Source organism: Amblyomma americanum, chromosome 1, assembly GCF_052857255.1.
Source record: "Amblyomma americanum isolate KBUSLIRL-KWMA chromosome 1, ASM5285725v1, whole genome shotgun sequence".
Taxonomy (NCBI): domain Eukaryota; kingdom Metazoa; phylum Arthropoda; class Arachnida; order Ixodida; family Ixodidae; genus Amblyomma; species Amblyomma americanum.
Window position 1 is genome coordinate 560,357,653 of NC_135497.1, and position 22,871 is coordinate 560,380,523.

At 48.7% G+C, this 22,871-nt stretch overlaps 1 protein-coding gene across 3 annotated transcripts in view; it reads left to right on the forward strand.

Moving 5' to 3' along the window:
- Positions 1-22,871, forward strand: part of LOC144116373 (protein tolkin-like) — a 1,150,388-nt gene that overhangs the window by 1,115,828 nt on the left and 11,689 nt on the right. For 2 of the 3 annotated variants that reach the window (XM_077651147.1, XM_077651145.1), the window contains 3 exons: positions 17,519-17,646; positions 17,712-17,867; positions 17,928-18,236. In XM_077651147.1, the coding sequence (XP_077507273.1) occupies positions 17,519-17,646; positions 17,712-17,867; positions 17,928-18,236 (593 nt within the window). The remainder of the gene's footprint in view (positions 1-17,518; positions 17,647-17,711; positions 17,868-17,927; positions 18,237-22,871) is intronic. The other variant, XM_077651146.1, reaches the window with a different exon arrangement.

Consider the following 22,871-nt stretch of genomic DNA (forward strand, 5'->3'; position numbering starts at 1 on the left):
CTTGAAAAACAAGCTTGTAGCGTTCGCCGTCTGAAAAAGAAAAAAAAACAATGAGAACGAGATGTAAACGCGCAAACTTAGCGAAGTGACCGAGAAATCGCACAGGGTGCATTTCCCTTGACAGCACCAGTCTGTGGCGTTTGCGTGGTGCGACTTTGCTTGCGAGTACCAAAACAGACGGTCAGTACGAGCGCAGGTACGCGCAATTCGTGCACACGTAAAAGAGAATCCTGAATTTAGAGTTTACTGCTCACTGCTTGAAGCCATAGCAGACAAACGAAACCGCGCACCACGTGAAACGTGCTTACCACGTTTTTTCAGTAAGCCATCGAACAACACTCACCTGCTCCCTCGTACAGGTATCCATTCCCATCAGGAATGTAGGAGCCATCGCTGCTGCGAACAGCCGTCACTGTCTTGATACTGTCGCCGACAGCTATTTCAACCGCCGTCTGCTGCGCGCTGGGAAATACACCGGCCATCGTGAACTGGCTGGCACTTGCTCCGAAGTGAGTGCAGAGCAGTCGTGAACTCGTCGAGAACTAGGCCTGCACTTGTACAAAAAGAAGAGGCAAGTGCAGAGGGCGCGCGCTGCACTGGCAAAGCGTATGCGACAGTGCTGAACTCTCTGAACTCGTGCAGCTAGTGCAGCCAAATCTAAGATACCTAGTGTACTAGTGGAGGGGGCCTGAGACGTCACGTAAGACACAGCCAATAGCCGCAATCCCATCGCCGGCCGGACGCGCGCATCCGCACACAAGTTGAAGTTGACCAACTCTCCCTCCGGTCGCCAGACGGGCCGGACGCCTATATGTTGTCCGGACTATGCGGTCCGTCGTCGACATGCCGTGCGGAACGCGCAAAAAAATGGTCGTAAGACGGCCCTTAACCGCTCGAATATTGCCGAAGTGCGCTTGCAATGTACCCTTCCTTAAGTGGCCAGCCAACTGTCGTGACCTCACCCCATTGTTTGGAGCAGGGTAATATGCAGGAGGGCCGTCTCTTCCCACTCCCTGTGGCAGGCGCGCGCCGTCTCGTGCCTCCTACGCGCTCGCCGCTGGCTCGGGGGACAAGGGGGCACTCTTGGATTCCACAACTTGGAATGTTCGACATAATCTGCTCATTTTGGTTATCAACCTGTTGGGAAAACGCACCTGGAATGCTAACTCCGACCGTAATATTAGCCTTTGCGGTTATTGCAATGCTTCTGCTGCTCATGTCGAAGGTCTGCCAGGACAACTTCGCTCTGCCTTGGGGAACACGGTCGTTTAAAAGCCGTGAGAAAAAAACGCAGAAAAAACAATATTAATTTATTAACTCAGTTACGATGCGAGTAAATTAAAATCGCGCAGCGTGATCAAGGCGGATATATAGGCGTCACCGCTACAAGAACTCGGAAAACTTTCCCACACTGAGAACGCAGCAGCTTTGTCGAAAAAGCCGCGGTTTCCACTTGCACAATGAGCTGCTGCGTTGCTGCCTCTCTTCATGATCAGGAACATCTTTGAAGTCTGCTCACTGTTTCAAGTATGGAGACTGCACTTTTTGATATTGTTGATGGCTACGCGCGCTGCAAGCTTGGAAAATTTCCCTCCTGCTACTACGTATAATGCTGAGATCAATTTCCTATCGCGTCATCTGCTGTGATTCCAAGTTCCTTGTTAGGTAGCGCTGGCGCAGGCCAGATATGCATTTATATGCCTCGATCTTTCTTCAATAAAGCAGTTGTCAGTAGCGCCCGTGCTCGTCTTGTCTGTATCTCGTCCCGTCCTTTGCGCTAAGAATATGCCTGTAAAATCCGAACACCAACTAGCCCAACAACTCACCCTGTTGACGCATAGGTACCGCTGGGAAAGGCATCTTTACACCAGTAGCAAGAAAGCTTGGAGTTAACCAGCGCACATGCGTGCCCAAAATTCAGGGATGGTTTGGCACTGGCGTGATACGAAAATATACCGTGATAGTAATTCGATAGAATTAAAAAATAAAAACCGGAGTGCTTCGCATGGAGTTGGGTCCGTTTTGGTGGGTAGGTAGCGCTGTGAGCTGTTTAAATTAATGAGCGGAAACCTCCTATCCTAACAGCGGAATCCGAACCAGCGCCTGCGCGAGCACATCACCTCCGCTGGTCGCTGCTTTAGACCACTTGGCCATTGCCGCAGCCTCACGTCGAACGTGCTGAACTGCCAGTCTCTCGCTCTGCGCTAATCAAGCAGTAGTCAGCGCACAAAGGGTGTCACAAATCGTGGCGCCAGCAACTCCAAATGGATGCCAATGGCGAGCTCTGGGTCCGCATCACCGTAGACTGTGCACTACTGTCCACGAGATTGGCTGACCGCATTACGCAGGTGCACAGAGATGAGGACGAACGGTTCAGTCCGCGAAGCGATCACAACCGCCTCCTCCTGTCGTTCTTCCACCTGGCGTCAACGTGGAGGGCCTGCCCAGGTCCTATGAGGGTTCCTGAGAAGGTCCTAAGAAGCTGTGGCAGTGCAGTTTGTGCAGAGCGGGGTGCGTGAGCAGGCACCGACGTATGAGGCATATCTCTATGAACTGAGGCACATCATGCGCCAGTACGAAGTACACACCTGCTCGTGGGGCAGCACCCATTGAAGGCCGTGGTGGGACCAGAAAGCGAATCAAGCTTTGGAAGCGAGGTGAGCAGCAAATCGGCTACACCGCAGAGCGGTCAAGCTCTATCCCATCGAAGACTGTCGCCCAGCATAAGAAGAGTATTTTCGCTGCAAGCACCACGTGCAAAGGAAAACTGCCCAGTGCAGCCATCGGCAGCGACAAGTGATCACGCTTGCTGGCCCTGACGGCAACCGGCGGTTTTGGTTGCACCACTCCGACATAACCTGAGGGACGAGGATACTGAATTAGCGGTCACCGGCCTCTCTCAACGTCCAACGCGGCACCTGCAAGCAGTGTACGGTCAACCGGTATGTGAACCGTCAATGCGAGTAACAGCTCCCTGTGTCATGGCAGGTGACACCACTAGCACTGGAGCGGGCTGTTTCCCATATCGAGGCGCACACATCCCCGCGGGCCTGGTTAAATACCTCTGCAAACAGGCACGAGACCGAACTGCACGTAGGAATCATATCGGATGACACTACACCCGCTGATTGTCTTCAAGCGCGCGCGTGCCAAAGAGTGGAGCTGACCAATGCCTTCTCCGGGACTATAGGCTAAAGAAGGTAAGCAGCGTGCTGTACCGCTTTTTCACCCACATTGGGAAAATATGAATGGTCGGTTGGGCCGAAGCAAACGGACACCACACGAAATTGGAGTCCGGATTGTAACAGGGCCAACGCTTCGAAGATAACCTCTTAGCTTGACCCAATGCATTGAGATAGCACGTCGAGAGTCACGGTGACTTATTGGATGTTTCCCGGGCGCAACTAAGGACTACAATAGCGTTAAGCTTAAGCTACTACCACGCCGCATGAAGTCGATCGACATGCCACAATAGTCGGCAGATTTGCTGGAACAGCTCAGAACCAGTCGCTGTTCCACGAGGCCTGAGGCAAGGACGGCCCTCATCTCCAGCCCTGTGAACAATTTACAGCTCGGAAATGGAACAGCTGCTCACCGATTCCGGTACAGGCTTGAAGCCTACCTTCTCATAGGCAGATCTTCCGGAATCATGGACGCTCACCGTGCTAGCATTTGTGGATGACATTAAGCAGTTGGCCGAGAGTGAGGCGCAGTTTCAAAGGTTAATAACAAAAGGGTTGAAAATTGGGCGAGTTGGTACGAATTCATAGTGATGTGGCACCTCAGGACAAGGACGTAGACGGAGTGACGAATTCTGTTGTCGTCACTCCGTCTACGTCCTTGTACTTGTGGTGAAACATCACTATGAGTTGATAACAACATGTGCAGACCACCTAGCTACATTGGGCTGACCTTCAACCCCGCCAAATCGGCTGTTTTGCGTTTCTCGGGCTCGTCAGACGACACTCCTACGGTGCCCAATGGAGACACCTCTCCTCGAGCCATAGAATACCGGAACCTTGGAGTTCTCCTAACCGCGGAAGGTGCGGTACTGCAATTATGCCCTACAAGTGAGGCCCCGCAATTATGCAACTCGAAAAAAACAACACAAACACAGGCTCGGTGCTCGGCGCGACTGCAGGCCCACGGCGATTTGAAGTGAACTAGCCCTCGTCTAAGCGCTCTGCTGATTCGAACGATCCCTGGTTTCGCATTCTGCCAGCCCGGCCGAACCGATGCTGCGATGCGCAGCGAAACGAGCTGCCATGAGGTTATGGGTTATGGGGTTTTAACGTCCCAAAGCGACTCAGGCTATGTGGGACGCCGGAGTGATGGGCTCCGGAAATTTCGGCCACCTGGGGTTCTTTAACGTGCATGTCAGTATTTAGCGTTGTACATAGCAGAACTCGTTCAAATGTGCGAAAAGACCATCGCGGCGTCGCCGCTTTCTTGTTTTCATTTTTAAGCACAGTATTTAAAGCAGCTGATCTTTTCGATCTCCGGCGGCGCGTTTGAATCGTTGCGAGCGTCAAGCACATCACATGCGTGAGCCTAGAGCCGCTTGCCTTGTGCAATTTCACTTTCACTCTATTCGCTTCTTCTCCCGGTACAAATTAAAAATGCCAGGACAAGAAGAAAAAGCTGTTATGCAAGCAGGTATGCAGACTGTCTTTGTTAGCAGGGTGCATTTCAACACATTACAATGAATTACACACAAAAACTTCTACAGGGTCGGTTAAAAGTTCTCAGTCGAAAGGGTCTGCTTTTCAGCAGTATAATTACGACACCCCCGAAGCTCTAAATATCTGCAGATGATAGAAGAAGAATCGTTCTATCCTCTGAGAACCTTGAAACCTTTAGCGGCATCTTGAATGCCAGGATATGCCGATAAAAGAAGACCCTGTGGCCTGGGAACCTCTGACCAACCCTGTATACTTGCCTACAGTAGCATACATACACCTATAGCAAAACAAGATGCCCGCGTCTGTACTACGATTCCTGACGACGTCCAGCATGTCTGACGTTTGGCGATGTGGAGCGCTGGTGGCGCGGCCCATGCTGCGCCAGTGCTGTCGAATAACCAGCGTCTTCCATGTCAGGGGCCAGCACCTCATTTCATTGCCCTCGATCGACACGGCAATTAAGTGAGGCCGTCGAAGAAGCCGAATCCCAGTGTGAGTTGCAGCTCACCCAGCCTCGTAAGCATCAGGACAGCGAACAGTTTGCACTAAGTTGCACGTTCTGTTTGTGCTCAACGCCTTCACGAGAGGGCGCCCGGAGTCGAGATCGCACCGGAGGCTGCCAGGGCGAGTCCAAGTGCAACTCCAAATCTGCCACCGTGGATGCTTCCTCGATGTATCTGGCCATCGGTACGGGCACTCTTCGCAGGACGAAAACTCTACCCCCACGAGGCAACGTGTTCACACGAGGACGTTAAAGAGCATTCGCTATGGTTGCAGCATTGCACACGATGGTAAACGTCGGCATTCCCGGACACTTAAAGGACGTGGTCTAGAATACAGATTTTTCTCGTGTAGCCAAATTATGTTTACGAGGGTGTTGTTGCGGGCACGATATCTCCTCTAGGTTTTTCTGGCGGGAATGCTGGAAAGACAACGAAAATTAGGTTGCCGTTTTGGGCGAAAGTGCGCACGAAGTTGCGGTAGTCGTGTCGTATGAAGACCCAACAGTTCAACTGCGTTGTTTGTCGAATAGCAGCGAACCAGGGCAGCATTAGCTTGTAGTACGACTCCGGTAGTCTGTGAGCACCATACGTTAAACTGAACGCACCGCAAGGATTTCTCGAGGCGAGGTTCAGACTTAGCTTCGATTTTTTTCTCAACTACGTTGGCAAAGTACCCCGCGTTATCTGCTCGGCACACGTCAGCGTCTACTTCCTACAGGCTCTTCAAGTTGGCGATGATGCTTACTTGAAGGCACAGCCATCGCTGAAGAAACACCCTTTCAGGAGACCATATATTGTCCAAAGACTTCCAATGATCTCTCGCGGCGATCACCCCACAGAGAGCTCACTGATGGTTCTTTTCTTCATAAGCGCAGTGATGAAATTTTCGGCTTCCTTGTGTGGGGGAGACGTCGAGGGCTGTGGGACTGTCCTGTTCGTGGAGCGGGACTGGGACTCGTGCTTTGGGAACAAGTCCCATCGAGCCCTTGGAGTGACTATTGCTCGTAGTCGTAAACAAGTGGCATATGTGCTTGTTAAATTCGGGGAGAAAGAGAGAGAGATTTGGTTTTTGAGGAAAGGAAATGGCGCACTAATCATCTCACATATCTTGGTGAACATCCGAACCGCGCCGTAAGCGAAGGAATATAAAGGAGGGAGTGAAAGAAGAAAGGAAGAAAGAGGTACCGTAGTGGAGGTATCCGGAATAATTTCGACCACCTGTGGATATTTAGCGTGCACTGACATCGCACAGCACACGGGGGCATTTCGCGTTTCGCCTCCATCGAAACGCGGCCGCCGAGTTTGGGTTCGCACCCGGGTACAGGTGCAACTTCGGGGGCCAAGGAGAGTTATGGCGGCCTCGAGACGCTGGAGGAAAGTCAGTTTCCAGTAGACCTCCTCGTACCATCCGCTCTTTACTATACAGCATGGGAGGCTGGTAAGGCGTAGATCACACCGAGACCGTCTTGCGTATTGCAGTGATGGAGTAGAGGTAGAGCATATGCCTTGTGTGTTAGAGGACCGCGATTAGAATCCCGATATTGCGGCAATTCTCTGCCGGAAAGAAAAATACGAGTTCTGTTGTAATTCATTTACCAGGTCTGGGGTACGCCCTGGTCCCGCTGGCCATGCACGATAGCCTACTCCCTCCGCCAGTGCATGATTTGGCTACCGTGGTGTATTACTTGGCCACGACCTCCTCTATGAACACACCAATTAACACCCGGTCCGAACTTCTAGCGGCTGCGGAGCAACTAACCAAGGTGTTGGTCAGACCCGTGACGTAGCCGAGGGTCCTAAGAATCTCCGGCTCCAATCAGGCCGCCATTGGTAACTGAACCTGGAAATGTTTGTCGCTAGAACCTTACTCAGTCAGGCTAGCCTATCAATGCTGTTTCAGGAACTAGCAGGTATTAAGTGGCATGCGATAGGGCTTAGTGAAGTCAGGACATATGAAGACTATACAGTGCAAAATGTGGGCACATACTATGCTATCATGGTTTAGCGAACAGACGAGAAATAGTTCTCGGATTCGTGATCAATAAAAAAATAGCTGGCAAAACAGAGGAATTATACAGCATTAATGAGAGGATTGCAGTTATCAGAGTGAAGCTTAGTAAGATGTAGAAATTGAAGGTGGTACAGGCCTACGTGTCTACTTCCAGTCATGTTTACCACATAGTAGAAAGCTTCTATCAATAAGTGGAATCGCCAATGGGTAAAGTAAAAGCTCAGCACACTGTCATAATGGGCGAGTTCAATGCCACGGTCGTCAAGAAGCAACGAGGAGACCATGCAGCAGGGCAATGTTGCATCGGTTCTAGGAAAAGCAGAGGGAAGCTATTGCTATATTTGACAGATCGGAATAATTTACGGATCATGAATACCTGTTTCCCCAAACTGAAGAACCAGAAGTGGTCGTGGAAAGGTCTGAATGGCAAGACAAATAAAAAAAAAATGGCTCTCGTTTAGCTCTGGTTAAACCTGAAGTGACGCGATAGCTACTGCTGGCCGAATACAACTTGCTGAGTTCAATTGGAAAGTCAGACTTTCGCCCCTCCGTTTCTCTGGGCGTTCCTTCTTCATCTTCGTACCACTTAACACTGCGCATGCGCACAGGTGTTGCAGCTCGGTTTCGCCGGCGCGCTGCGCTGCCGGCAGAAGCAGCTGCTCCGCACCACGGGCCTGGACACGTGAGCAACCACGTGACGAACCGCCGCCGCGGTGGCTCAGTGGTTATGACGCTCGGTTGCTGACCCAAAAGACGCGCGTTCCATCCCCGCCGCCGCGGTTGAATTTCGATGGAGGCGAAATTCTAGAGGCCCGTGTACTGTACGATGTCAGTGCACGTTAAAGAACCCCTGGTGGTCAAAATTTCCGGAGCCCTTAACTACGGCCTTCCCTCATATCCTCAATCGCTTTGGGACGTTAAACCCCATAAACCAAACCACGTGACGAACCACGTGACCAGCCACGCACCGCGCCGTTGGCAGCTGCTCCGCACCACGTGACCAACCACGTGACAGCGTGGCGGCGCAGCCACAGGGTGGCGGCGCGGCCACCGCCACTGCGCCGCCACGCTGAAGGCTCGAAATGCTACCGTAATGTAGCTATAGCTACAAAATTGGACGGACACTTAGGCTCCCGCCTTCAGATTATGAAGCGATAGCGTAGTGCCCATATATGCAGAATTGGCCATTCTCTACTTAACGTTCATGAATCTCTGGGAGTCCTCATACCTCTCCTGGGGCAGTGATGCAGCGGTTAAGCGACGCGCCACTGCAGTGCGTTGGCAGGCGCTGACACGGGTGCTGCTTGTGCGACCCAGGTTGCTCTTGCCGAGCAACCTCTAGCGGCCGGTCATCAATTTAATTCCCACCTACCATGACCCGCAGTTTGCTTGCAATACGGTGGGCAGGTTGTGAAGACGCTACAAGTTTTCGCGACTTAGGTGGAATGTGGCCTGTTGGGCGAGTTGGTTACGCATTTAACACCAGCGCTTGAAGACACGGACAGAAAAGTGAGACACACACAATGCGCTGAACTGACAACTGAACGTTATTCGTGAAACAATGCTGAATAAACAGTCGACAATCAGTCCCGTTACATGTTCTTTCATACCCTTAACTTCGCGCTGTTATCGAAGGAAATGGCATTTTTGGGTGCGGGAAGTTAAGAGTACGAAGGAACACGTGACGGGACTGATCGCCGACTCTTTTATCTGCACTGTGTATATTGTGCATTGCTTCATGAATGAAATTCAGTTGTCCGTTCAGCGCTTTGTGCGAGTCTCAACTTTCTGTGCGTGTCTTCAAGCGCTGGTTTTGATAATTGACTTGAGTGGCCCACCTGCCTCCTAAATTTATTCTCTGGGGATTTTTCATGGGTTTTTCGCTCGCGGTCAATGGCGCCCACGGCGTCGCCGAATTTTCTGTGACACGGGTTCCTTAGCGCTGCCGTGTTAACACAATTCATATTGTACTCGCATCCTGGCATCCTGCCGGGTGTGGAGGTGGTGTGCTAAATGAGATGTAGTGACCACAGGATGGTAAGGTCTCGAATTAGCCTAGACTTCAAGAGAAAACGAAGGAATATAGCAAGGAAGAAGCCCTTAAACGAGTTAGCGATATGAGGGAAAGTAGAGGAATTCGGGGTCTCCTTGCAGAAGAGACATTTAATTTTAAACGAGGTCTACAACCTTAGCGTTCAAGCACTGAATGATAATCTAACATATATGATTGGTGTTGCTCATTAGAAGTAGGAGGTAGGGTAGCTGGAGAGGATATATTTAAGCATGGAAGCCTCTAACCCCATATATAGAATAGAACCGGCAAAGCTATCAAACTTCTTCAGTAAGCGTAAGGCATCTGTCATAAGGAAATATAATCCTAATGGCTTGAGCATGCGCTTCGTATGCGGGAGGTGCGGGGCTCGTTCCCCAGTGTCCTCGGATACCCACCGGCGATACAATTGGTACAAGCTGTCCCTTTGCCTAGTGCTCGGCTTTTTTATGGTGAAATGCTTGGAAACCTGCCGCTAGTGTATGCCCATGGACTTCGCTCTGCAACTCAAATAAAAAAGTCGCCATTCACCGCCTCCCCGCACTGCGACAACGTGACTCACAGCCTTAACCCCTCATCTCCTTCCCTGCATACTTAAAGATAGTGTTCCTGTATTTATTTCGTTACTATCAGGGCCGTTTAGGTATTCTAGATAGGAGTGGTAAGTGATTAATCATAATCAAATACAAAATGAGAGTTATTAACATAAATAATGAAGAAGCGCAGATTCTGGTTCTGGGAAGCAGACGATGCAGGTGGGCAGGTGGTTCCAGTCTGAGTTGGTCGTGGGCAGGAAAGAATGAAAGAACTGGTTAGTTCTGCAGCTTGGAACACTAACCTTGAAACGGTGATCAATACGGGATGATACATAACTTGGAGCAGTGAAGAGACTTTGTTTTAACGATTAATTTGTGTAATATATTTTGTGGAAAGTTATAAGTCTAGAAAGATGACGCCGCAGTGAAAAGTCTTGAAGGTCTAGAGTTTGCTTCATGAGTGTGATGCTAGACGAACGAGAGTAGTTAGACAAGATAAAACGGGCTGAACGATGAAACGGGCTGTATATGCTCCCGCAGGGAGCAGAGTTGCGCGAAGGTCCACCATCATGATCCAAGCTGTTCGGGAAAGCCACCGCTCGTGCGTACAAGGACTGCGTTCATGGGCTCGCTGTGTAGAGCGCTCGCGCTTGTTTTTTTTACTTACGTACAAGTTGCACTTGATCGCAATTTTTTAAACGTAACGCCAAAAACTGATCTGTGATTTGTCGAGGGTGTGCATACAGCATGAAAAAAAAAATCGCCAAAGGTTAACAGCAAACTGTAGTCAAAACAAATTGACGAAAAATACAAGAAACGGCCTGCGAGTTTTTTTTTCTGGAACAAGTAATTTCAGATGAACAAGCAATCCCGTTCCGGATGGGACGGAGTCTGTCCCGTCCTGTCTTCCTCTGTGCGCGTCTCTTAAAAAAAAAGTATTGCGATGGTTTACTTTTTTCACAACTAGGACCGCCGCGTGTTCTCTGCGAGTTATACACGGAAAATATGGAAACGTATCTCCCTAGAACCACATTAAAATGATTGTGCAGCTTGTTGCAGGCAAGCAGACTAAAGCAACACCAATGCATTGAACAGGCGAGTCTATACTAACGTAAAAATTTCAAACTCCACTGCTTGCGCAAAACATTTGAATTGCTTGCGTAAAACATTTCACAAAATGTAGCCCATAGCTAATTGCAGTGAAATTACGAATGATCTTGAAAGTACTCTTTGTCGTTGATATTATTTCCTCATTTTTATTAAAAACATTATATTTTCATGTCGACTAATGGCGTTCGGAGCGGCAAGGAAAAACAGATGCGCAACTCTGCTCCCTGGGGGAGCATATACAGGAACACTCCTTAAAAACGCTAGCTACTGCCCCCCCCCCCCCCCCCCACACACACACACTCACCCCTGATGAAGGAGCCGAGCCGGCTTCGAAACGTTGGGTATCGAATTAGTTTTTTGGCTTGAGAAGTAGGGTTTATTATGTCTTCAAACCCAACCAGACAGGCAAATCTGTCGAAATGTTTCGTTTTCAATCGAAATGGGTCTTTTACCAAACCTTGTGCACACAGAAGTTGGAGGCACATTTAAGCTCCGCCTTACAGTATGATGCGACAGCGGTTCCTCCAGCCCACGCAGACACGGACACTGTTGCCTCTTTCAGAATAGCCACCCTCGGTGGCTGAGTGGTTATGGCAGTCGGCTGCTGACCCGAAAGACGCAGGTTCGATCCCGGCCGTGGCGGCCGTTTTTCGATGGAGGCAAATTCTACAGGCCCGTGTACTGTGCGATGCCAGCGCGCTAAAGAACCCCAAGTTGTTGAAATTTCCGGAGCCCTCCACTACGGCGCCCCTCATAGCCTGAGTCGCTTTGGGACGTTATACCCATAAAACCAAATCTTTCAGAATCACATTCATTATGTGAAAGACCACACGTACGACATACTGTGGGGTTTTAATTTAAGAGATAAATACGTTCTCCAAATCTAATCGCGGCTGACACACTTCAAAACAGCCCGGACCCCACCACGTGATAGCGTACGCTACCGAGCGCATGCCGACCTCGGCGGGCCTTACTCTGAGGGAACAAAGAATCGACACACTGGCTGACACAAACAGGCATTTATTGCTACAATAAAGCCAGCTTAAAAAAAATGCGCTAAGGAATCGAGATCGTCCGACTCACCAGCAAGGTTCCGAGCGAATGTTCGCCCAAGCTAGGGCAGGGGATACTCCGGAGCCGAACGGGGCGAGATACGGGGGAATGTTCGATGGATGGATGGAAGGTACGAGCTTCCCTTTTGAATCAGAGTTATGGCAGTTGCCACCATGCTCAGCTTTTTTCCCTTTATTTTTGTTAAACTGTGCTGTAAAAAGTCTTCACATCTCCGAAGGCGGTGTGAAGGTCTCCGCTGCAAGGCCTGCTTCATGTGCCTGAAGACAAGGAGAGTCCTCCATGGTATACACTTTCGGCCACGTGGGTATATTTAAGGTTAAGGGTATGTGGGGACTCTCCCTCACGACTTCCTCTTTGGTTAGCTTTCCCGCGGTGCACCCTCCCACGGCTCCGCCTCGAGGAAGGGCGCGCCACGTAACTCTCCCTGGTTAGTTACCTTCACTAACAAGGAAGCGCGCCGGCGTCACAGCGACACGAGCGCCAGGGACGGCGTGATCGCTGCGCGTGCGGGAGAGCACATCCTCTCGGGGGCTGGGACGGCTGGGACGTCGTCGCGAGCGGACGTGTCGCCCGCGGCGCTCCGCTCATCGCCAGCGGGGCGAGGCCTCGTGCGGAGGAACGTTCTCCCGCATCTCGCCCCGTCCGGCCGCGGAGTATCCCTTGTCCTGGCATGGGCGAATATTGGCTCGTAACCTTGCTGGTGAGTCGGACGACCTCTATTCCTTAGCGTGTTCGTTGCTAGTTGGCGTTATTGTTGCTGTAGCAATAAATGGCTGCTTGTGTCAGCCAGAGTGTCATTCCTTTGTTCCCTCAGAGCAAGGCCTGCCTTGGTCGGCGTGCGCTCGGTAACGTACGCGACAACTGGGTGGGGTCCGGGCGGCTTCGAACTATGTCAGCCGCGATTAAATGGGGGAAAACGTATTTATCTCAGAGGCAGCGATGACGTAGAGGTAAAGCGTCCGCCTCGCGCGCAGCAGGACCGGGGCTCAAATCCTGGTGCTGCGTAATTCTCCACCGGGTAAAAAAACGCGGTTCGATGGAATTGCATAGCGAGGCCTGGGGTGCGGCCTGATCTCGGTGACCAGAACCGACAACGCACTCCCTCACCAGAACAGGACTTGGCTACCCTGGTGTAGCACTTGGCCACAACCTTCTATGAAGAAACCTATTAACCCTCGGCCCGCAGTCCCCAGCGGCTGCGGAGCAAGTGACCACGGTGGCGGTCAGACCTGTAACGCAGCGGAGGGTGCTAAGAATTTCTGGCTCCGGACAGGCCGCCATTGGAATCTGAACCTGGCAACGTTTAACGCTAGAACTTTATCTAGTGAGGGTAGCCTAGCAGCGCTGTTCGAGGAACTGGTGGGAATTAAATGGGATGTGATAGGGCTTAGCGAAGTTAGGAGGACAGGTGAGGCGTATACTGTACTAAAGGACGGACACATACTGTGCTATCGCGGATTAGAGGAGAGACGAGAACTAGGTGTGGAGTTTCTCATTAATCAGGATATAGATGGAAACGTAGAGGAGTTCTATAGTGTTAACGAGAGGGTAGCAGCTATTGTAATTAGGCTGAATAGGAGGTACAAGCTGAACGTGGTACAGGCTTACGCGCCTACATCCAGCCATGATGACCACACCGTTGAAAGTCTCTATGAGGACGTAGAATCGGCAATGAATAAAGTAAAATCACAGTACACTGTACTGATGGGCGACTTCAACGCGAAGGTGGGCAAGAAGCAAGCTGACGACCACGCGGAAGGTGGCTATGGAATAGGTGCTAGAAGTACCAGGGGAGAGTTAGTCGAATTCGCAGATGGAAATAATTTACGTATCATGAATACTTTCTTCCGCAAATGAGAAAACAGGAAGTGGACCTGGAAGAGCCCCGGTGGTGAGACTAAAAATGAAATTGACTTCATACTATGCGCTCAACCCGGCATCGTTCAGGATGTGGCCGTCCTCGTAAAGGTGCGCTGTAGCGACCACAGAATGGTAAGGTCTCGAATTAGCTTAGACTTGAAGAGGGAATGGAAGACGCTCGTTAACAGTAAGTCCATTAACGAGTTAGCCGTAAGAGGGAAAGTGCAGGAATTTAGGATAGCGCTGCAAAACAGATATTCAGTTTTAACTGAGGAAGGCGATCTTGATGTTCATACAATGAACGATGATGTGACAGCGATCATTACGGAGTGCGCAGTAGAAGTAGGCGGTAGGACAGTTCGACAGGATACCGGAAAGCTATCTCAGGTGACGAAAGATCTGATTAAGATACGCCAAACCATGAGGGCGTCTAACCCTACCGACAGAATAGAACTGACAGATGAATCCAAGTTCATAAATAAGCCAAGGTAGCCGACATAAGGAAGTGTAATATGGAGAGAATCGGGCATGCTCTGAAGAACGGAGGTAGCATAAAAGCGGTGAATAGGAAACTAGGCATAGGTAAAAACCAGATGTATGCGTTAAGAGACAAGCAGGGCAATTGAATTAGCAGTATGTATGGTTAACGTAGCCGAAGAGTTCTACACAAACCTGTAAAGTAGCCAATGTAATCAGAGCGTTAATGAGAAAGGCAGTAGTGCAAAACAATGCGTCATGCTGCCGGTAACGAAAGAGGAAGTAAAGAAAGCCTTAGGAGCAATGGAAAGGGGATAAGCAGCTGGGGAGGATCACGTAACAGCAGATCTGTTGAAGGATGGAGGGACATCGCGCTGGAAAAACTAGCCACCCTGCATACGCAACGCCTTATGACCTCGACCGTACCAAAAGCTTGGAAGAATTGAAACATTATCTTAATTCATAAGAAGGGAGACGCCAAGGACTTGAAAAATTACAGACCGATGAGCTTGTTATCTATTGCTTAGAAGATATTTACTAAGGTCATCGCTAATAGAGTCAGGGCAACCTTGGACTTTAATCAACCAAATGATCAGGCAGGCTTTCGTAAAGGATATTCCACAATAGATCATATTCGCACTATCAATCAGGTGATAGAGAAATGCGCAGAATATAACCAACCTCTATATATTGCCCAAATTGATTACGAGAAAGCATTCAACTCAGTGGAAACCTCAGCAGTCATACAGGCATTGCGTAATCAAGGGGTAGAAGAGCCTTATTTCAATATACTGGAACATATATATAGCAACTGCACAGCTACTATAGTCCTCCATAAAGTCAACAATAAAATTCCAATAAGGAAGGGCGTCAGGCAAGGAGACACGATCTCGCCAATGCTATTCACCACTTGTTTACAGGAGGTATTCCGAGGCATGAATTGGGAACAGTTGGCATAATAGTAAATGGAGAATACCTAAATAACCTGCGATTCGCTAATGACATTGCCTTGCGAGTCACTAAGGAGGTGAACTGCAAATCATGATCAATGATTTAGGCAGAGCAGAACGCTGGGTCTAAAAATTAAAATGCAGAATACCAAGGTAATGTTCAACAGTGTAGCAAGGCAACAGCAGTTCATAATTGGCAGCGAGAGCCTGGAAATTGTAAACTAGTCTACTTATGGCAGGTAGTGACAGCTGATCCGGATCATAAGAGGGAAATAACTAGAAGGATAATAATGGGGTGGAGCGCATATGGCAGGTTCTCTCGGATCATGAAGGGCATTTTACCAATTTCCCTCAAGAGAAAAGTGTACAACAGCTGTATCTCACCGGTACTCACCTACGGGGCAGAAACGTGGAGGCTGACGACAAGAGTTCAGCTTAAGTTAAGAACAACGCAGCGAGCCATGGAAAGAAAAATGATAGGTGTAACGTTAAGAGACCGGAAGCGGGCAGAGTGGGTGAGGAAACAAACGTGGGTTAATGACATCCTAGTCGAAATCAAGAGGAATAAATGGGCTTGGGCAGGGCATGTAATGCGAAGGCAAGATAACCGCTTGTCCTTAAGGGTAACGGAGTGGATTCCAAGAGAAAGTAAGCGTAGCTGTGGATGGAAGAAGGTTAGGTGGACGGATGAGATTATGAAGTTTGCAGGCAAAGTGTGGATGCAGTTGGGAAAGGACAGGATTAATTGGAGAGACATGGGAGAGTCCTTTGTCCTGCAGTGGGTGTAGTAAGGCTGATGATGATGATGGTGGTATTTATCTTTCCTGTTAAAACCCCACAATACATATAAAGCCCCGCTTTAGCCAAACCGTACGAACGTGCCTGCGTGGCGTAGCGGTAGCGTGTTTGATTCGCGACCCGAGGGCCAGGGGCTCGATTCCTGTAGTCTACGTAGGTGCGGTTACTAGGTAAACAACGATGCGTCTGCTGCGTAGCAGCGTGAGAGGCCAGGCTCGCAACTTGAGTCATCGTTTGCTCCGTGTTTATATAAGGGTGAGAGGCAGACGGTGGCCGACGGCCAGTGCGCTTGGCGCCTTGCTCGCGGTTACTGCGACCACAAGATCCGATGCGCCGCTGGTGTGGCTGGAACTATCTTTGGGAGACCCTTGTAACAGATTATTCTGCAGCGCCAGCGGCAGCGCCGACACCAGCTTTTCTGCAACACGGGGTCTTTACGTTTCCGCGTTAAAGGGGCCACAATGGGTTTTACCGGACAAGGTCCCTCGCTGATAGGTTTTGCAATCTTTTTCCCTTTTTTTATTCTGTGGCGAGCGCTTGTGGTGTCTTCTCTTTCTGAGTCCGTCGTTTTTTTGCGTTGTTTTCGAAGATGTGCCAACTAGCACAAATGTCGGTAAAGTATAATATACAGAGAAGCCATCATTCTCTAAAGAACTGTCTCCAGTAATTCGGAACAAGTGCCGACACATTGTGGAGTTTAACGTTCGAAGTTAGCGCGTTGACATCATCCGCGACGTAGGAATGAAGGAGAATGTCCGAGTAGGTGCACCACAGAACGTGACAGGCCGCTAGACTTGGCAGCACTGGCTGCAGGCGCTAACCCGAAATTTAAGCTCATTGGAAGACTGGAGGCAGAAATTAGACGTACGTGCTAAGACATGGCGCGCAATATTATTACTATTATTATTATTACAGATATATACAGTAGCCGAAATAACGAAACGGTGGCGGCGCAGACGAATCGAACATCCCTCTGGTGGGCGGCCGCTGTCTTCGTCATCTACACGGCAGACACAACAGGGCTTCGCAGGAATGGGTTCTATTCCCACTGACACCTTGGTTCTCTTTTGCGCTAGTTCAGAGCTTCCGTGCAGAAAAGTGAGCCGCGCCTACAACGTCATTATGTGAATTTACAGTTTCATATGATATGCTCCGTACCGTCACTTGTGCGCTCCAAGTAACGATGAGAGACTAGCCTACTGTTAGGCCCACGGCGCTACTTCCAACATACTATACTCTCAGCACCTGTGAGTTTATATTGAGGCTTGCACCGAGCAGCATAGCGTGTGGCAACCTCGTCTAGTGGACAGTTTCACTTTCGTTTTGAGCATCACTTTTTGCTAAGATCCTTGTCAGCGCGTGTATAGGGCTGGTAACCTCCTTCAAGGCAGGGATTACTTTTCGAGGTGCGCAAATCGGAAGCAAGCATCCTCTTCCTATCTGACCTTCCGCTCTTGCTTGTCCTAGGCACGTGCACGCACCAGATCAGTGCGCCGCTCGGGGAAATCAACAGTCCCAACTACCCGGACGCCTACCCGAGTAGAAAGGACTGTGCCTGGCTCTTCACAACCACTCCGGGACACCGGCTCAAACTGGTACGCCACAATCTTGATGCTAGAGCGCAGTGCCGTTCAGTGCTCTCGTTTGCCCCTTTGAGCAGATATTCAACGACTTTGAGCTGGAGCCGCATCAGGAGTGCGCGTACGACCACATCTCCCTGTACGACGGCGACAGCACAGACGCCCCGACGCTGGGTCGCTTCTGCGGGGCCAAGGTGCCCCACCCCATCCTCTCCACCACCAACCGCATGTACATGGTGAGTCTGGATTACACCTGAATGTGACAAGCCGAGCAACCGTTCTTGTCACGTGCGCAGGTGTTCAAAAGCGACGCCTCCGTGCAGCGCAAGGGCTTCAAGGCGTCCCACTCGACGGCCTGCGGAGGGCGGCTGCTGGCGACCGGGCGCACCGTGGAGCACCTCTACTCCCACGCCAAGTACGGCGACCAGAACTACGAGAACCGCGAGGACTGCGACTGGCTCGTGGAGGCCGAGTCGGGTCGTGTGCGACTGCGCTTCCTCACCTTCGAGCTGGAGCACGAGCAGGACTGCGGCTACGACTTTGTCCAGCTTTTCGACGGCTACGACGACTCGGCACCCCAGCTAGGAAGGTTCTGTGGAAACAAGGTACGCCCCTTTTCTCCACGGCGATGCTCGAGTGCTTCTTGCGATGCTCCCTGTGGCCATTTTTCGACATGGTCTGTGAACACTACATGTAAATAAAGGCTTCGCGGAAGTGTAGCAGTTCACTACCGGTGCCCGGAAGGAAAAACTGATTTCAAGAACCGCCTTGCTACGCTTATAGATAAGACCAATATTTTATCTGCTATGCCGTAGCTCAAAAATTCAACCTTTGCATTGTGTGAACACTACTCTGCACGAGTCCGATTAGCCCACCAAAAATTGTGCGCTGTTGGCAAGGGACGTGACAGCAAGTTCAAGATGCGTTTCGACGAACTTATAAACTTATCATCGGCGAAAAGCAATTTATCTACGATGCCGAATCAGATTCTGTTTTAGAGGCCAAGTCGTAGCGCTCAATGCCGACGGCTACGCTCTCATTTCTCCCTCCTCCTCGCCACCAGTCGGGCTGGAAAAGAATACCGGCAGATAAGACCATGCCAGTAACGTACACGAACATCTGCAGTTATTTATAAAACAAAATAGGCCATTGAAACCCTCCTGCACGATAACAACCCTGACGTTGCTATTTTTACCGAATCGTGGCTAAGCCCTGACGTCGAAAATAGCCAGTTATTTAACGACGAGAGCGTATTCGCTGTTCATAGGCTTGGGTGGGCCAAGTGCTAGGTTTTATAAACGCCAGTGTACCTTCATTTCCAGCCACGAAATAATTTGTGTCGGAATATCTCTTATCATCACTGCTTGCTACCGTGCGCCTGATTCCGATCGCACCTTTGTTGACGAGCTTTCCAGTGCCCTTTCGAACATAATAATAATAATAATTGGTTTTTGGGGGAAAGGAAATGGCGCATTATCTGTCTCATATATCAGATACTGCGCCATTTCCTTTCCCCCCAAAACCAATTATTATTATTATTATTATTATTATTATTATTATTATTATTATTATTATTATTATTATTATGTTCGAAAGGGCACTGGAAAGCTCGTCAACAAATGTGCGATCGGAATCAGGCGCACGGTAGCAAGCAGTGATATTCCGACACAAATTATTTTTTGGCTGGAAATGAAGGTACACTAGAGTTTACAAAACCTAGCACTTTTCGAACATGCGTTTTCGCTTCCGAAACGCTGAACACGTTGTTTGTGAGGATTTAAACTTCCCAAGTACTGAGTGGAATAATCTGTACGCTTCTTCTCGTCAGTCCAACTAATTTCTTGACATTATACTCACATTTGACCTCACAGCCACCCGGGACTAATATTCTTGACCTTATCCTTGTCTCAAATCGAGATTTTAACCAATCATTTTCATATGTTGATTTCCTCAGTGATCATAAACTCTTATTGTATGATCTTTCTGTTCCAATCCCTATCAAAGAACTGTCACTGAAATGCATCCGTAGTTACATGAGGGTCCATTTCGCTAAGATCAATTCTGAGCGTACATATTTTTCGTACTTCCAAGAATCTCCTACTGGAATAATAGATCAAAACTGGCTGCTTTATAAAAATAAAATTCTATCGCTTATTGACGTTCACGTTCTTCTCATATGTATTCGCGGTGATGCTAGGAAGTCGTGGTATTCCAACGCACTAAAAATAAATTTTTTTCATCAGGAGTTGCCGAACATTACTGGTAGTAACCATAAGAAATTTTGGTGCACGCTAGCACCACGCACTGACCGTTCACGAGGCATTACCTTGCAAGGGTGGTCAAACGGGCTGGTTGGTAGCAATTATTTGGAAAAACAAGGCACATTTTTAGACACGGTCAGAGGCAGATATAACGACACAGCGCTGACTTCAACTAGTTCTTTATTGCAGAGTGACACAGTATATATACGAAAAGTGGGCGGGAATACATGGGAAGCAGCTGCTATGTTTGCGTGCGACAGAAAGATAACTCAGGTGAAAAGACACGAGGTGATAAAGTGCAACTGGGAGTGTATAAAAGGTAAGGGCTGGTAGAGGATGGCACCGAAAGGCAGGAACAGAATCACAAATGACAATGCGATAACAACATGAAAAATAAGAAAAAAATATAGTAAAAGCCAAAAGGGCATTACTAGCAGAATGAAGATAAAATGCATTAAAAGTTCCAAACCAGGCCGTTAAAAACAAAGACAATTAAAATCGACTAAAATAGCAAGAAAAAGCATAAAAAAGGAGGAAATTCGATCAAAAGGTTAAATTCAGAACCCATCCAATAAAAACGCCGAGGATATGATTCAGAACCCACCCAAAAGACATCGAGGTTAGGAAAAGACTGCCTAATTACTCCAAGGAAACCTGGTTCAAATAATCTAATTCCCGTTTGGTTAGAGCTATCGATGGTGTGCTCACACAGTCTTCTCCCAGCTTTAAAATGTGGGCGGCTTCTATGATTTCACGTGTGAGTTGATGTGCATTCTTCGCGATTACAGTGCATTCATGAAAAAAGGGCTCACAAGAACGGGAGGGGCATTTTATGCATTATTAGATTTTAAGCATTTTATATTATTTGAACCAGGTTTCCTTGGAGTAATTAGGCAGTCTTTTCCTAACCTCGATGTTTTTTTTGGGTGGGTTCTGAATCCTGTCCTCGTCGTTTTTATTGGATGGGTTCTGAATTCAACCTTTTGATCGAATTTCCTCCTGTTTTATGCTTTTTTGGCTCTTTTAGTCGATTTTAATTGTCTGTTTTTAACGGCCTGGTTTGGACCTTTTAATGCATTTTATCTTCATTCTGCTAGTAATGCCCTTTTGGCTTTTACTATATTTTTTTCTTATTTTTCATGTTGTTATCGCATTGTCATTTGTGATTCTGTTCCTGCCTTTCGGTGCCATCCTCTACCAGCCCTTACCTTTTATACACTCCCAGTTGCACATTATCACCTCGTGTCTTTTCACCTCAGTTATCTTTCTGTCGCGTGCAAACATAGCAGCTGCTTCCCATGTATTCCCGCCCACTTTTCGTATATATACTGTATCACTCTGCAATAAAGGACTAGTTGAAGTCAGCGCTGTGTCGTTATATCTGCCTCTGTCTGTGTCTAAAAATGTGCGCTGTTTTTCCAAATATGAGCATTACCTTGGTTGGTAAACATATTGTGTCTGTTCCCAAAGGACACCGTTCAGGCAATATGAATTCAATTTTTCATCAGCATGGATGGATGGATGGATGGATGGATGGATGGATGGATGGATGGATGGATGGATGGACGGACGGACGGACGGACGGACGGACGGACGGACGGACGGACGGATTTTTTTTATCTGCATGAACAATCTTCCTACTGGTATTTCATCCACTATAAGAGTTTCGCGGATGGTTGGACCCTTTATCGTCCCATTGTTACTAACAGGGATCATGTAACGCTTCAGAATGACGTACACATAATAGAACAGTGGTGTTCCGATTGGCTTATGCAGCTGAACGTCACAAAGTGCCAGTTCATTCAAGTATCCCGAAAAAGGTCTAACTTCAGATCCTCATATTAACTCCTGACAAACACAGTAACACAAGTCCAGTCATATCGGTACCTTGGAATCACTATCTCCAGCACATTAACCTGGTCGGAACACATCTAGCATCTAGGGCATCAAAATCACTCGGCCTCATCCAAAGATTCCTCTACCTAGCCCCTCCTTCTGTTCGAAAATTAGCTCATGAAACATTCACCCGTACCAGATTTCATTATGCAGCTGCTATATGGAACCCTCACCAAGTATACGGAACACTTTAGAAGCCACTAAAATCCGAGCAGCCCGTCTCATATCCTCAAATTACAATAAGCATGACAGTATAACCAGGCACAACTTCAATAGCGAAAGCACGAGACACCAGGAGAACACAGGACAACCAGCGTTGTCCTGCGTTCTTTTACTCCTGGTGTCTCGTGCTTTCGCTGGTGAAGTTATGTCTGAAGTACACCAACTAGCCCACATGGTTACCTTGTTCCACTATAACCAGGATTAAATCTACGCTTAACATACAGTCTCTAGAGAACCGACGGAAAATCGCACGACTTTCATAAATTATATTAAAATTTACCTGACCTTCGTGACACATTAATGCTATCTCCCATCAAAACATCGCTCTGCCTGTCTAACTCCCTCAGCATTCAACGTGTACACGCAGCAACATTGGCATTTAATAAATCTTTGCTGCCAACTGCAATAAAAAACTGGAACCAGCATTGTAAACATTGTAAGCATTGTACATTGTAAACGAGCGCGACCCTACTAAATTTCGACAGGCATTAATTAATCGTTGTACCGAATAAAAGATATTGCACATTTGTCTGAAACTTCAACTGTTACACATTCTTTTTCTTGTTGTTGTTACCGCCTAATACAGCCTTTTTGCCAATCAGCATTCACCAGCTTCGTATTGTGACTGTATCGCTTTCGATTCTATTCTATTACATTGTTTTATTGTATGAACCTTGTATTCTACCTAGCTATTTCAATTGTGCCGCCGCGGTGGCTGAGTGGTTATGGTGCTCGGCTGCTGGCCCGAAAGACGCGGGTTCGATCCCGGCCGCGGCGGCTGAATTTCGATGGAGGCGAAATTCTAGAGGCCCGTGTACTGTGCGATGTCAGTGCACGTTAAAGAACCCCAAGGGGTCGAAG